General features: G+C 36.3%; 1 protein-coding gene across 2 annotated transcripts in view; it reads right to left on the bottom strand.

Annotated features, from left to right (window-relative positions):
• Positions 1 to 16,790, bottom strand: part of LOC131520002 (NKG2-F type II integral membrane protein-like) — a 29,399-nt gene extending 12,609 nt beyond the window's left edge. Inside the window, exons 1-4 of one of the 2 annotated variants that reach the window (XM_058743681.1) lie at positions 16,550 to 16,790; positions 16,067 to 16,144; positions 15,062 to 15,115; positions 14,381 to 14,529 (exon numbers count right to left, since the gene is read on the bottom strand). In XM_058743681.1, coding sequence (XP_058599664.1) covers positions 14,381 to 14,529; positions 15,062 to 15,115; positions 16,067 to 16,144; positions 16,550 to 16,736 — 468 coding nt within the window. In that variant the 5' untranslated portion in view covers positions 16,737 to 16,790. The remainder of the gene's footprint in view (positions 1 to 14,380; positions 14,530 to 15,061; positions 15,116 to 16,066; positions 16,145 to 16,549) is intronic. The other variant, XM_058743682.1, reaches the window with a different exon arrangement.
• Between the last annotated feature and the right edge of the window lie 381 nt (positions 16,791 to 17,171).

The raw sequence follows: 17,171 nt of genomic DNA, 5'->3' as shown, positions 1-17,171 counted from the left end.
CTAGCCTCATGGAATGAATCTGGAAGCTCTCCTTCCACTTCTATTTTTTAGAATGGTTAGAGAAGAATAAGCATTAACTCTTCTTTAAGTGTTTGGTAAATTCACCTGTGAAGCCATCTGGTCCTGGAAGTCTTTTGTTACTCTTCAATTTCATTGTTGGTAATCAGTCTGTTCAATTTTCTATTTCTTCATGTTCAGTTTTGGGAGGTTATATGTTTCTAGGAATTCATCCATTATTTTTAGCTTGTCCAGTTTGTTGGCATATAATGTTCTTTTACAATCCTTTGTATTTCTGTGGTGTCAGTAGTTATTTCTCCTCTTTCAGTTCTAATTTTATTTGATTCCTCTCTCTCTCTCTCTCTCTCTCTCAGTGAATCTGGTTAGAAGATTATCAAGTTTTTTTTTTTAATCTTTTCAAAGAACCAGCTCTGGATTTCATTGATCTGTTCTATTCTTTGTTTACTTTCTATATCATTTATTTCTGCTCTAATCTTTATTATTTACATTCCTCTTCTGGTTTTTCCTTTGTTTTTGTTTCTTTTTCTAGCTCCTTAAGTGTAAGTTTTCAATGTTTATTTGTGATTTTTCTTCTTCTTGATGTGGGCCTGTATTGCAATAAACTTTCCTGTTAAAGAGCTTTTGCTGGGGGCGCCTGGGTGGCGCAGTCGGTTAAGCGTCCGACTTCAGCCAGGTCACGATCTCGCGGTCCGTGAGTTCGAGCCCCGCGTCAGGCTCTGGGCTGATGGCTCGGAGCCTGGAGCCTGTTTCCGATTCTGTGTCTCCCTCTCTCTCTGCCCCTCCCCCATTCATGCTCTGTCTCTCTCTGTCCCAAAAATAAATAAAAAACGTTGAAAAAAAATTTAAAAAAAAAAAGAGCTTTTGCTGTATCCCAAACACTTTACACTGTTGTGTTTTCAGTTTCATTTGCCTCTATTTATTTTTTTATTTCCTCTTTGATTTCTTAGTCGTCCCATTTACTGTTTAGTAGCATGAAATTTAACTTTCATGTATTTGTGTTCATTCCATATTTTTTTCTTGTGGCTGATTTCTAATTTTAGAGCATTGTGGTCAGAAAAGATGCATGGTATGACTTCAGTGTTTTTCAGTTTGCTGAGTCTTGCTTTGTGGCCTATTCTGGAGAATGGTCCATCTGCACTTGAAAAGAATGTGTGTTCTGCTCTTTTAGGATGGAATGTTCTGAATATACCTGTTAAATCCATCTGTTCCAGTGTGTCATTCAAAGCCACTGTTTCCTTGTTGATATTCTGTTTGGATGATGTATGCATTGGTATAAGTGGGGAGTTGAAGTCCCTTATTATTATTGTATTTCTATCAGTTACTTCCTTGTAGTTTGCTACTAATTTCTTTATGTATTTGGGTGCTCCCATGTTGGTTGCATAAATATTTATAATTGTTTTATCTTTTTGTTGGATGATTATAGAGTGTCATTCTTTGTCTCTTGTTACAATCTGTTTTAAAGTCTATCTTGTCTGAAATGAGTATTGCTACCCTGGCTTTCTTTTAGCTTCCATTTGCATGATAAATGCTTTTCCATCCTTTCACTTTCATTTTCATGTGTTTTTAGCTCTGAAGTGAGTGTCTTGAAGGCACATATACATGGGTCTCGCTTTTTTATCCGTTCCATCACCCTGTGTCTTTTGATGGAGCATTTAGTTCATTTACATTCAACGTACTTATTGACAGGTATGTAATTATTGTCATTTTGTTACCTATTTTATGGTTGTTTTTGCCATTCTATTCTGTTCCTTTCTTCTATTGCTCTTTTCTCTCATGCTTTCCTAGCTTTCTTTAATGACATATTTGGATTCCTTTATCTTTATTCTTACATATCTATTACTGGTTTTTTATTTCTGGTTACCATTAGGTTTATGTTAACATCTTCTGCATATTATAGCAGTCTATGTTATGTTGATAGTCTCTTTTGAACCCATTCTTACTGCTCTCCCACCACACATTTTAGGTGTATGGTGTCATACTTTATATCCTTTTATTTTGTGAATCCCTTGCCAGATTTTTATGGATATACTTAATTTTAGTGCTTTTGTGCTTCCTGTTTTTCTTAGTCCTCCTTGTGGTCTTACCTTTCCACTCAAAAAGTCCTTGTTAACATTTCTTGAAGGGATGGTTTAGTGGTCGTAAATTCCTTTAACTTTTGTTTATCTGGGAAACTCTATCTCTCCTTCTGTTCTGAATGATAGCCTTGTTGGAAAAAGTATTCCTCATTGCAAATTTTTTTTTCATTCAGCACTCTACATGTATCATGCGGTTCCCTTCTGGCCAGCAAAGTTTCTGGTGAAAAAGCAGCCAATAGCCTTATGGTGTCTCTGTTGTATGTAACTGTTTTCCTTTCTCGTGATGCTTTCAATATTCTCTCTTGACCCTACTTTTTGTCATTTTAATTGCTATGTGTCTTGGTGTAGATCTCCTTAAGGTAACTTACTTCACCTATTATTTCTTCAAATAAATATTCTACCACCTTTTCTCTCTCTTCTCCTTCTAGGATCTCTATAAAGCAAATGTTATTACATTTGATGGTGTCTCCAAACTTCCTTGTTCTATTTTCATTTATTGTTATTATTTTCTTCTTTCTCAGGATCAGTTGGGTTGCTTTCCATTACTCTGTACTCCAGGTTGCTGATGTGTTCTACTTCCTTTAGTCAACTATTTACTCCTTCTGGTTTACTTTTAATTTCAGTTATTGTGTATTTTTTCTTTCTCCGTTGAGGGTCTTGCCGAGGTCTTCCACTCTTTTCTCAAATTCAGTGAGTATCTTTATGGCCATTGCTTTAAATTCTCTATCAAACATACTTATCAAGGTTTCGTTTGCATATTTTGCTGTGATTTTGTCCTATTCTTTCACTGAAACATTCCTCTCTCTCCACATTTTGCCTAACTCTGTGTCTATTTCTGTGTGTTAGGAAAGGCAGCTACATCCCTGTTCTTGAAAGTAGCAGCTTTATGAAGAAGAGCTCCTGTAGAGCCCTGCTATGCAATGTCACTTGTTCAGAAGAACCTGGCATTACAGGGGTGTCTCCTGTGTGTTGTGCGAGCCCCACTGTTGTGCCTGAGCTGCTATTGCTTTCACTCCAGTCATCTGCAATGATTCTCTGAGTCTGTTGGGAGCAGAGTTTGGTTCCAGTGTTATTAGTGGGACATCCTGGGGCTTCCTTGAGCTTGAGTTGAGTCAGACCAGGCATTTGCCAAAGATTCGGTAGCACAGAATGGCAGGGCATCATCCCTATGTTGTTCTAGGAGAAGTTTTGTGAGCAGTGCATGCAGTCAGACTAGATATCAGACCCCAGCCCTCTACTGGGCCACATTTGGACCTGGATGTGTGGTACATTCCCTTGTCTTCCAGGGCAGGAAACCTCTGGAGTGGTGCTGGCCCCTGTTGTGGCCGCTTGCCTACTACCAGGCTTGTGACACCACTTTGGATGGGCTCTGGCCAAGGGCATATTGAAAGGGGCAGATTCAAAGGAGAATGTGAGGCAAGGAACATGGTATTAACAAGGCTTACTCAGGTCTGCTGTGGGAAGAGACCTGGGGAGGGGCTTGGCAGAATAGGTGTGTTTCCAGGGTAGCACAGAAGTAACATACTGTGTTATCAAGTTGGGTGGAGATCATTGGTAAAGCACTGATTCTCACAGGTGTCTTGGTCACTATGCTAGAGAGCAAGAGAGGGAGATGGCACCAGACAGCTCCTTTGTTCTTGGAAAAGAATCCTAAAGATCCCTGCCCTCCAGCACACGCTCTGAGATTAGTAAATATATCTCTTTCTTGTATATCCCAGGTGTTTTTCAATTCATGTTTTTGTTGTGCTGTCTCTTTAAGGGTGAAGAATAAGTGTTCTATGCTCTCTGGGCTCTCCCAGAGCTACAACTACTCGGTTTTAAAGATGCAGGTGTTCACATTAATCAAAGAAAGATTCAGAACAACCCAGTCCTCTCAATAGGAGCAGAAAAGCATGAGACAAAAGGCAGCACCCTTCCTCGAGGAAAACTCTCAAGGGAGTAAGAATAAAAAGGACATACCTCAAGGCCATAAAGGTCATATATGAGAGACCCACAGCTAATATCATCCTCAGTGGGGAAAAACCGAGAGCCTTCCTCCTAAAGTCAGGAATACAACAGGAATGTCTACTATCACCACCACTGTTCGACGTAGTGTTGGAAGTTCTAACCTCAGTGATCAGACAACAAGAAATAAAAGCCATCCAAATCAGCAAGGAAGAAGTCAAACCTTCACTCTTTACAGACAGCAGGATACTCTGTGTGGAAAACCCAAAGACTCAACCCAAAACCTGCTAGAACAGATTCAGTAATTCAGCAAAGTTGCAGGTTATAAAAATCAATGTACAGAAATCAGTTGCACTTCTATACACCCTTAATGAAGCAGCAGAAAGAGAAATCAAGGAATTGATCCCATTTATAATTGCCCCGAAAACCATAAAATATCTAGGAATAAACCTAACGAAAGAGGTAAAAGATCTGTATGCTGAAAACTATAGAAAGTTTATGAAAGAAATTGAAGAAGACACAAAGAAATGGAAAAATATTCCATGCAAATGGATTAGGAAAACAAATATTGTTAAAATGTTGATAATACCCAAAGCAATTGACACATTCAATGCAATCCCTATCAAAATAATACCAGCATTCTTCACAGAGCTAGAACAAACAGTTCTAAAATTTGTATGGAACCACAAAAGACCCCAAGTAGCCAAAGTAATCCTGAAAAAGAAAACCAAAGCTGGAGGCACCACAATTCCACACTTCAAGCTGAATTACAAAGCTGTAATTATCAAGATGGTATGGTACTGGCACAAAAACAGACACTGAGATCAATGAAACAGAAGAGACAACCCAGAAATGGACCCACAAATGTACAGCCAACTAATCTTTGACAAAGAAGGAAAGAATATCCAATGGAAAAAAGTTTCTTCAGCAAATGGTATTGGGAAAACTGGATAGCGACATGCAGAAGAATGAATCTGGACCACTTTCTTACACCATACATAAAAATAAACACAAAATAAATGAAAGAACTAAATGTAAGACAAGAAACCATCAAAACCCTAGAGGAGAAAACAGACAGCAACCTCTTTGACCTCACCCACAGCAATTTCCTACTATACATGTCCCCAGAGGCAAGGGAAACAAGAGCAAAAATGAACTATTGGGACCTCATCAAAATAAAAACTTCTGCACAGCAAAGGAAACCATCAACAAAAATAAAAGGAAACTGATAGAATGGGAGAAAATATTTGCAAATGACATATCAGATAAAGGGCTAGTATCCAAAATTTTAAAGAACTTACCAAATTCAACACCTCCCAAAAACAAGTAATCCAGTGAAGAAATAGGCAAAAGACATGAACAGACACTTTTCCAAAGAAGACATCCAGATGGCAAACAGACACATGAAAAGATATTCAACATCACTCATCATCAGGGAAATACAAATCAAAACCACAATGAGATACCACCTCACGCTTGTCAGAATGGCTAGAATTAACAACTCAGGAAAGAAAGTATGCAAAGAAAGGGGACTCCTTTGGCACTGCTGGTGGCAGGCACTCTGGAAAACAGTATGGAGTTTCCTCAAAAAACAAAAACAAAAACAAAAACAAAAAATAGAGCTACCCTACAACCCTGCAATTTCACTAGTAGGTATCTATCCAAAGGATACAAAAATGCTGATTTTATATATATATATATATATTTCAATTTTAGTGAAATACATATATATATTTTTTTCACTAAAAGTTAACTAACTTGGATTTAAAATAAATCCAAAATAATAAATAATAAATCCAAAATAAAAAAATAAATAAATTTCCAGGTGTTAAGCCAGGTTGATTATAAGAACTCACAAAATAAAACCCCTCTGGTTTTTGAAGCCAAATGTAATGGAAATTCATCTTCTCTGAGTGTGTTCCCCATGTCTGGGGTGCTTTGTGTGAGAGCCTTTTCTTCTCCTCTCTCCACACCCTTGGCATCCCCTCTTCTCATGCACGGTCCTGAGGGTCTGCCTAGCTTGTGACTGGATCTTTGGACTTTCTACGCTCTTGGATGTGTCCTCTTTTCTACATTCAGCTGTTCAGAGTCTGTTCTGTAAGTCTTTGGGTCATTTTCTAGGTTATTTACAGTTATGTGGGTGTTATCTAGTTTTGTCCATGAGATGAGGTGAGTTTAGGACCTTCTTATTCTGCCTCTTCCCCAGAATTTGGGATACTATTTTCAAAGTGATCAAAGGCAAAAAATAACTGTCAACCAAGAATACCTTACTCAGCAAAGCTATCATTCTAAAATACAGGAGAGATAAAGAACTTCCCACCATCCCAGGGGATGGTGGATTGGATCAGGTTCTACTCTGGCCGTAGGTGGCAGTCACAGGATTACAGCAACATGACTCCCCTGGTGATCTGTTAAAGCCATGCATCATAAGTACTAGACCTCTATCCTATAGAAATGCTAAAGGGAATTCTTCAAACTGAAACAGCAACCAAAAAAATCATAACATAAAAATGTATGAAAGTATGCAGTCACTGGTACAGACAAAAGGAAAATGATCCTTGACAGTGGTCCAGGCAATAATGTCTAGAATATGTCACCACAAGCACAGGCACCAAAAAATAAAATAAAAAGTGAGGCTACATTGAAATAAAGAGCTTTTGCACGACAAAGGGAACAATCAATAAGCTGAAAATACAATGTATTGAATGAGAGAATGTAATTGCAAACCATACATCTGACAAGGGACTAATTTCCAACATATAAAAAGAACCTTTCCAACAATAGAACAAAAAAGAAACTAATCCAACTTTTAAAATGGGGAATGGATCTGAGTAGACGTTTTTCTGTAGACATATAAATGGCCAGTAGATACATGAAAAGGTGCCCAACAAATGACTCATCAGGGAAATACAAATCAGTGAGCATAAAGTAATGAGATAATCACCTCACATCTGTTCAGATGACTTTTATCACAAAGAGGAAAGATATTGGTAGAATGTGAAGAATGGGAAAAATTCAGGTGGGAGTGTAAATTGGTGCAGCCACAATGGAAAATAGTATAGTGGTTTTTCAAAAAATTAAAAATAGAACTATCAAATGATCCAGTAATCTCACTCTTGGTATATATTAAAAGGAACTGAAATCAGTATCTCAAAGGGATCTCTGCACAGCCATGCTCAATACAACATTACTTACAGTAGCCAAGATATGAAAACAAACGAAGTGTCTTCCAACAGATAAATGGTTATGAAGATATGTATAGGGGCGCCTGGGTGGCTCAGTCGGTTAAGCGGCTGACTTCAGCTCAGGTCATGATCTCGCGGTCCATGAGTTCAAGTCCCGCGTCAGGCTCTGTGCTGACAGCTCAGAGCCTGGAGCCTGTTTCAGATTCTGTGTCTCCCTCTCTCTGACCCTCCCCCGTTCATGCTCTGTCTCTCTCTGCCTCAAAAATAAATAAACGTTAAAAAAAAATTTTTCTAAAAAAAAAAAAAAAAAGATATGATATGTATAATGACATGATATAGATATAGATTAGATATAGATGTAGATGGATATGGAAGTTAATTAAAGTCATAGAAGGAAGGAAGAAATGATAAACATATATATATTTGAAAGTTGATGCTAAAATATGAATAGTAGAAGAACTCGTGGTAGCCTCAAATGGAACAATACCCCAAATTCCAAGGGCATCATCAATAGAATGGATAAATACGTTGTAGCAGAATCAGACAATAGAACAGCAAGGAAGTGTCGAGAAATTACAAATTCATGCAATTATAGGGATGGGTCTCACGAGTTCAGCTTTACCTAAAAAAGCCAAATATAAAGTATACACATAGTATGATTTCATTTATATAATGTGCTCTTTAATGAAGAAAAGGACATAAAGGGGGTATTTTGCAGTGCTGGTAAAATTCATTTCCTCATTCCATGTGACAGTGACACTTGAAAATTCTGCCATCTGTTGGCATGAATGACATGTGTTTTCATCTGTATGTATATAATACTTCAGTAAAATTATATGATAATATTATGAAAATATGCAAATATGTTTAAAAATTCTATCAAACATTTAAAGAAGAGTTGATGCTTATTTTTCTCAAATCATTCCAAAAAATAGAAATGGAAGGAATACTTCCAAACTCATTCTATGAGGCCAGCACTACCTTGATTCTAAAACCGGACAAACACCCCACCAATAAAGAGAACTATGGACTGATATCTTAGATGAACATGAATGCAAAAATTCTCAACAAACTACTAGCCTGTTGAATCCAATAGTACATTAGAATAATCATTTACTATGATCAGGTAAGATGTATTCCTGGACTACAGTAGTGGTACATTATTTGTAAATCAATCAATGTGATACAGCACATTAATAAAAGAAAGGCTAAGAACCTTATGATCCTTCCAATAGATGCAGAAAAAGCATTTGACAAAATACAACATCCAGCCATGATGACTCAACATAATAACCATCAACAAAGCAGGGATAGAGGGAATATGCCTCAACATAATAAAGGCCATATACAAAAAACCCACAGCTGATATTATCGTCAGTGGGGAAAAACTGGGAGCTCTTCCTCTACAGTCAGGAATAACACAGGGAATGTCCACTCTCACCATTGTTATTTAGCATAGTACTGGAAGTCCTAGCCTCAGCAATCAGACAACAGAAAGAAATAAGAAGGATCCAAATCAGCAAGAGAGAAGTCAAATTTTCACTACTTCTAGATGACATGATACCCTATACAGAAAACCCAAAAGACCCCACCAAAAAGTTGCTGGAACTAATACATGAATTCAGTAAGTTGCAGGATACAAAATCAATGTACAGAATTCTGTTGCATTTCTATACACCAAAATAAAGCATCAGAAAGAGAAATTAAAGAATCAATCCCATATAAAATTGCACCCCAAACCATAAGATACTTAGGAATAAACGTAACCAACCAGGTGAAAGATCTGTACTTAAAAACTCTGAAACAGTAATGAAAGAAATTAGAAGGTGACACAAATAAATGAAAAAAACATTCCATGATCATGGATTGGGAGAAAAAATATTATTAAAATGTCTATACTGTCCAAAGCGATATACACATTTAATACAATCCTTATCAAAATACCAATAGCAGTTTTCAAAGAGGTAGACCAATCTTAAAATTTGTATGGAACCACAAAAGACCCCGAATAGCCAAATCAATCTTGAAAAAGAAAAGCAAAGCTGGAGGCATCACAATTTTGGTCTTTAAGATGTATTACAAAGCCGTAGTGATCAAGAGAGTATGGCATTGGCACAAAAATAGACAGATCAATAGAACAGAATAGAAAACTCAGAAATGACCCACAACTATATGGTCAACTAATCTTTGATAAAGCAGGAAAAAATATCCAATGGAAAGAGGATGGTCTCTTCAACAAATGGTGTTGAGAAAACTGGACAGAAACATGCAAAAAAAAAAAAAAAACCAGGATGAGTTTCTTACACCATACAAAAAAAATAAATTCAAAATGGATAGAAGGTCTAAATGTGAGACAGGAAACTATCAAAATCCTAGAGGAGAACACAGTCAATAACCTCTTTCACATCAGTCATAGCAACTTCTTATTAGATATATCTCCTGAGGCATAGGAAACAAAATCAAAAATGAACTATCGGGAATTCATCAAGGTAAAAAAGCTTCTGCATAGAGAAGGAAGCAATCAACCAAACTAAAAGTCAATCTTTGGAATAAGAGAAGATATTTGCAAATTACATCTGATAAAGGCTGAGTATCCAAAATCTATAACTTATAAAACTGAACACCCAAAAAACAAATAATCAAGTGAAAAAATGGGCAGAAAACACGAATAGACTTTTTTTCACAGAAGGCATACAGATGGCTAGCTAATAGACACATGAAAAAATGCTCAACATCACTCACCATCGGGGAATATTACAATGAGATATCACCTCACACCAGGTAGAACAGCTAAAATGAACCACACAGGAAACAACAAATGTTAGTGTGGATGCATAGAAAGGGAGACGCTCTAGCACTGTTGGTGGAAATGCAAACTGGTGCAGACACTCTGGAAAACAATATGGAGGTTCCTGAAAAAGTTAAAAAGATAACTACCCTACGATCCAGCAATTGCATCTCTAAGTATTTACCCAAAGGTTAAAAAAATACAGATATGAAGGAATACATGCAACCCAATGTTTATAGCAGCATTATCAACAATAGCCAAATTATGGAAAGTGCCCAAGTGTCTATCGACTGATGAATGGATAAAGAAGAGGTGTTACATGTATATAATGGAATACTACTCAGCCAAAACATAAAAAATGAATGAATTTTTGCCGTTTGTAATGATGTGGATGGAGCTAGAGAGTATTATGCTAAGTCACACTGAGAAAGACACTTACCATATACTGTATGCTTTTACTCATGTGGAATTTAAGAAACAAAACAGATGAATTTAGGGGAGAAAGAGGAGAGACAAACTAGAAAACAGACTCTTAAATAGAGAACAGAGTGATGATTACTGGAGGGGCGTGGGGGAGGAGATAGGTTAAATGGGTGATGGGTATTAAGGAAGGTACTTGTGATGAGCACTGCATATTGTAAGTGATGAATCACTAAATTCTACATCTGAATCTAATATTACACTATATGTTAACTAACTGAAATTTAATAAATTGCAAAAAAATATAACTTCTCTGTTGCAGAAGGCATTTGATAAAACTAATATTCTTATTTGAAAAAATAACTTTTAAAAACATAAAAATAAGAGAAAATACCACTCAAATATCTAGAGTAGTCAAGACAACAAAGCAAAATTAATATATATGTATTTTTTTAAAAATAGCTTTTTAAACAGGAAATTGAAATAAAAATACATAACTAGGGGCGCCTTGGTGGCTCAGTTGGTTAAGCGTCTGACTTCGGCTGGGGTCATGATCTCACAGTTTGTGGGTTCGAGCCCCACATCAGGCTCTGTGCTAACAGCTCAGAGCCTGGAGCCTGTTTCAGATTCTGTGTCTCCTCCTCTCTCGGCCCGCCCCCCCCCCCCCCACCAATGCTCATGCTCTGCCTCTCTCTGTCTCTCAATAATAAATAAACGTTAAAACAATTAAAAATAATACATAACTAGATTAATGAAACAGATTAGAAGGTGAAAATTTATACCCACACATATAGGGAATGCAGATTTCAACAAAGATGCATAGTCATTCACTGGAGAAAGTATAGTCTTGTCAACAAACGCTGTGGAAATAACTGACTATCAAATAATATTAATAATTACATGCCCTAAACTCCATACAAAAATGCTCCAAACTGACTGTAAACCTAAGTGCAAACTATACACTTCTTTTAGTTTTTAGATAGACTTTTTAGACAGAACTCCAGAAACATGATCCAAAGAACAAATTGATGAAGTATACTTCATCAAAATAAATGACTTCTGCTTTTTGAAGACAAAGAAAAATCACAGACTTGAAGGACATGACTGCAAATCATACATCTAATAAAAGACTTGGGGCGCCTGGGTGGCGCAGTCGGTTAAGCGTCCGACTTCAGCCAGGTCATGATCTCGCGGTCCGTGAGTTCGAGCCCCGCGTCAGGCTCTGGGCTGATGGCTCGGAGCCTGGAGCCTGTTTCCGATTCTGTGTCTCCCTCTCTCTCTGCCCCTCCCCCGTTCATGCTCTGTCTCTCTCTGTCCCAAAAATAAAAAAATAAAAATAAATAAAAAAAAAAAGTTGAAAAAAAAAAGACTTGCCGCCAGGTTACATAAAGAATTCTCAAAATGTAAATAATAAAAATTAAATATAATCAAATATTTCATGAATTACATCACCAAGAAACATAGAAGATTGGCAAATGAGTACAGGAAAAGATGCTCAAAACTGTTTGTCTTAGGAACATTCAAATTAAAACCACCACAGACCAGACTTCCTGTTTTGGAAAAATATACAGGATAGACTTTTCCCTATTCATCCCACTAAATATAGCTAGAACCCCTGGACATTATACATAATAAGACAACATAAGAAGATTTAGAAAGGTTATGAGAAAGCTGGCAGATCCCAGTCCTGGAAAACCGAGGAATGACAGGGAGGTCAGCTCCCTGGAATTTCTCTTCACCTCACATATCCCAGACTGGTGCCTGAGAGGCCAGCAAACCACAGACACAACAGGTACACACAAAAATCCCCCCAATATTTTTTCTCTCCAGTCAAAATAACGGGGAAAAGTCATGCTGGAAAGACAGAAAAGTTTTTGATACTAATTGTATTATTCCAATCCAAAGCCATTGACTATCCAATAAAAATATAACTCAGGCTTGCAGGGGAAATCAAGAGATTCTCCGATAAAGGAAAACTAAGAAAATGTACCACCACCAGATCTGCTCTGAAAGAACTGCTAAAGGGAATTATCTTAACAGAAGTTAAATGATAAAAGGAGTCCTGGATCATCAGGAAGAAAGAGGGAACAAAAGAAAGAATAAAACTACCAGTAGGCTTAATGGACGGACTTTCCTTCATCTCTTGTGTTTTCTAAATTGTTTGATATTTGAAGCAAACTTATCAGTTGAAGCAAAATTATAACATCCATGTGATTCTCAGCGTAAATACAGAAATATTTAAGACAATTCTATTGTAAATGGGACACAGTAGAGGGACATAAAGAAAAGTAAGGCTCTACATTTTACTTAAGCTGCTGTGGGTTGTGATAGACTGTGTAGTTGTGATATATGTATATATAATTTTATAAAGATATATAATAGATTACTATCTTATAAAGCATATTAGAGCTTATATACTTACATATATAACTCTCCATATAAAAATTAAATGTAAAGAAAAGAATCTACTTTGCTATAAATTTTGTTCCATCAATTACGTAGTGATGTAGAAAAGTATAACCTTCACTTTTATCTCGCAGCATCACAAATACAGCATCACAAATGGATCATAAACCTTAGTTAAAAGTTAATAAATCAATAAATCCTAGAAAGTCATATAGGAAATTATATTCATGAACTCTAACTAATTTCTGAAATGGGTCCCAAACAAGCACCAATGCCCAAAATGATAAATTGAATTATAGTGACATTAATAAATTTTGGTCATTAAAAGAGTAAACATGCAAGTCACAAGAGTCAAAGATCCATTTGCATCTTAAAACTCAAAAAAGAGCTCTTATCTAAAATATGACAAGGACTTCTAAAAAGGGAAAAGAAGACAACATCTAGAAGAAATGGACAAGAGACACACTTGAGCACTTCTCACTAACACAAAAGAAACGATCCTAATGAGTTACAGCCCAAAAAATGGTACTGTTATGAAACATTCAGAGCTTATTATATTAATTTTGTCAGACTACTGCGTTTTGGATCAAGAACCCATTTGGTACAACATGTATTCACGCAATAAGCTAGAAAAATGTTGGAATAATCTAATAAATTGAAATACACACATACCTGTGAAGGTGAAATTTCATTCTAATGCTTAGAGGAAAATGTGTTATGATTACTCATAAATACCATGATAGTGTTATATTTCTACATTATTATTTTATTGTGATAAATATAATATTGACTTGCCTAAACATATTATATACTATATAGTTATGCCTCATATATATTATTATAATTACAAAGTAATGTGTAAAAAAGATACAGTAAAGGCTTTTCTTTTTTTAAGGCTTTATTTTTATGTAATCCCTATACACAGTGTAGGTCTTGGACTTAGAACCCCAAAATCAAGAGTCGCATGCTCTACTGACTGAGTCAACTAGGTGCCCCAAAAAGGCTTTCCATAAAATAATTCTTCATAGTGCCCTCACCACATATTAAAAGTAAACTAAATTTGTATCTGAGAATAGATTTTAAAATATCATGTTCATATAAGACAGCAGTGAAAATTCACAAACTATAGACAAATGCGATAGCATAGATGGATTACACACACATGAGGGCGAAGGGAAACACACATAAAAATTCATACCGCATGATTCCATTGACATAAAGTCCAAAAATAAGCGAAGATATTTCATAATATTGAAATTGGCAGGGCTGACAAAGGCCTGATGTGTGGTAAAATTAAATAGCAAAGTTTATTTCTGGCAAAAGAGCATTTATGGAAGCACAATTTTCTATGAAAAGCAAGAAGTGGAAATTATCAAGCGTACCTTAAAATATAAAAATATAAATAAAATATCATAGAGTCAAACAAGGTAATATTAACAGACTTTAAAATAAACTATAAATATGTACAAAGCTATGAATGAACTCTACAAATATTATATTAACTGACAAGCTATTAATAAAATCTGGAATATTTGAAATCTTACCATTTCTTCTTCATCATCTATGTACAGCAGGTTAGAGTTGTTAGAAGCACAGGACATAAAACTCTCATTCCATGATTTTCTCTCAGTGCTAATGTAATAGCAATTGTTGGAATACACAAACCACTCTTTGGGACAACCACAGTGATGTGCTGGAGAAAGATTATGAGATATTACCCAAAAGCATTTTGAACACTAACAAATTCTAGTAAATTTACATACTTGTATATGGATATACATGCATACATATTTATGCACCCTCACAGACCCATATAAATAAAACAAAATATGCTCATGTACACACAGAGAGAATGGTCAGCTTCTCATTCCCTAACTTATGTGTCCATATAAAGCAAACACACAAAAATATCCATCTCAGCATGTCCTGAGATCACTGAACAAAGCCACTTTTTTAGAATAGTAAAATGATTTATCTCTCATCATGTTATACCAGAAGAAAATTTGAGGAAATTGGCAACAATGGGTATGGCAATTTTAAATGAGTATCTCTTCATATTGTTGCCTAAGAAGTAATACTTTCGTATAATCATCATTTCTGAACCATTATTACCCAGTTTTGTAATTAATTTTCCTCCAAAAACTCCAGTACCATTGTTGCCCAGCCAAAGGTAGAGATAAAATAGAAACTATGTTAATATTAGAATTTTGAAAATCACTTTGTACCTTTCTGGATCTTTGTTGTCAGGGACAAGTTTTTCTGCTCTGGTATTTCAGTAGCTGAAAAAACTAAATGAAGCCTCATAAAAATTTAATATTAAACCAAATACATCGTAATGATTTGAGTTTCTCAATTTAAAACTTTCTGTATTGTTTAGAATTAGAAAACTGTAATAAAATTTATATTACTAAGCAAAATTAATAAAGTAATGATTAGGGAGAAAATATTTCGAAAGCCTACAAAACCAAACCTCACCATCTCTTACAGTATTTGGCATAATCGATCTCAAGAATTAATTTGTATTTCTCAACAACATTTCTCCTAGATCATCTCTTTGAGTAATGACATCTGAACACATGTGTAATGCTGTCTGCAATTATTCTGTTATTTTTATTTTTGACAAATTCAGAATAACCATTGCACATTTAGAGCACATATGCATTAAAATGGAAATTCTAGGGGCGCCTGGGTGGCGCAGTCGGTTAAGCGTCCGACTTCAGCCAGGTCACGATCTCGCGGCCCGTGAGTTCGAGCCCCGCGTCAGGCTCTGGGCTGATGGCTCGGAGCCTGGAGCCTGTTTCCGATTCTGTGTCTCCCTCTCTCTCTGCCCCTCCCCCGTTCATGCTCTGTCTCTCTCTGTCCCAAAAATAAATTAAAAAAAAAAAAAAAAAAAAAAATGGAAATTCTAGGGGCGCCTGGGTGGCGCAGTCGGTGAAGCGTCCGACTTCAGCCAGGTCACGATCTCGCGGTCTGTGAGTTCGAGCCCCGCGTCGGGCTCTGGGCTGATGGCTCGGAGCCTGGAGCCTGTTTCCGATTCTGTGTCTCCCTCTCTCTCTGCCCCTCCCCCGTTCATGCTCTGTCTCTCTCTGTCCCAAAAATAAATAAAAAACGTTGAAAAAAAAAAATTTTTAAAAAAAAATGGAAATTCTATTCCATAATAGTAGGAGACATTTTGAGGCACTGACAGTCATTAAAATGAAAAGTTCCCAAATAGTCATTCAAACACTTACGGGTAACAACTACTATTGTTACCACAGTGGACATCAAGACAAGGCAGATGATTCCCAGGATCCTAGCAATGAGCTTCCCTGGAAATAATAGTAAATATTTAGAAGAGAAATGAAAACACTGAGAAAGGGTAGAAGGAAATAATTATTTAGGAAAGTTACATATAAGAGAACTACAGATGCACAGGGAGTCACAAATAAACACTTGGACCCCAAGCCCATATCTACCATCGTAATCTTTTCCCAGAATATACGATTGCATTTTAAGTAAAGGTAATACTCCATGAGCTTTTGGTCAAAGACTACAAATTACAATAGCTGAGTAAAGTTAGTCTTTAGATTTCAATTAGAATACCATTATCCAACTCCAAGCTCTGATATTCACAAATGAAAACTATGAGATCATTCCCGGCTCATTCTCTACACCCCTGCACCTTAACTGCACATCCTAGAACAGTTATACTGTGTGCATATTAAATGTTTTACCTTTGCAGTGATAATTCTTGTCATTCCCTTGAAGATCCTGAGAAGCATTTTGAAGATTTAACTCTGCATAGAGCAGTTCCTGCTCAGTTACTGAAATGGAACTTTTAGTGCCCTTGGGTTTCATTTGCTGTCTCTTTGAGTCTTTCATCAGATTAAGTTCTGCATAAGTGACTTCTTGGCTATTCATGTCTGCAGCTGAGTCGTGACAGGCACAGTGCTGTATGAAACTGTACTGAAGGTCTTGATAAATAGTGTATGTAATGTAAGGACAAGATTGCTCACACGGGGTGGAGTGCGGGGTAAGTGATACTACTCTTTTGCAGTTGAACAATGTGAAATCTGGTACTAATTTCCTGAGCTTTAAAGGAGTGTGTCATGATAGAATAAATGGGTTTTATTCTGATATTCTGTTTGACACAGTAGTATTGGTTGGAAAAACGTAAAGCAATAGATTAGTGAAGAAGAAAGGAATTCATGAATAACACTGTTATATTAATAACATTAATATAAGGCCAGATTCCACAGAAACATTTCAACACTATTAGAATAACTGGGTTAAAACTAAAATGCTGCCTTAGAAAGAAAATGTTGCACCAATGTTTTTGACAAGTTTTAAATCCAT

Source organism: Neofelis nebulosa, chromosome 8, assembly GCF_028018385.1.
Source record: "Neofelis nebulosa isolate mNeoNeb1 chromosome 8, mNeoNeb1.pri, whole genome shotgun sequence".
Lineage (NCBI taxonomy): Eukaryota > Metazoa > Chordata > Mammalia > Carnivora > Felidae > Neofelis > Neofelis nebulosa.
Note: the sequence above shows the minus strand (reverse complement) of the source record. Positions and strands in the feature narration are given on the sequence as shown.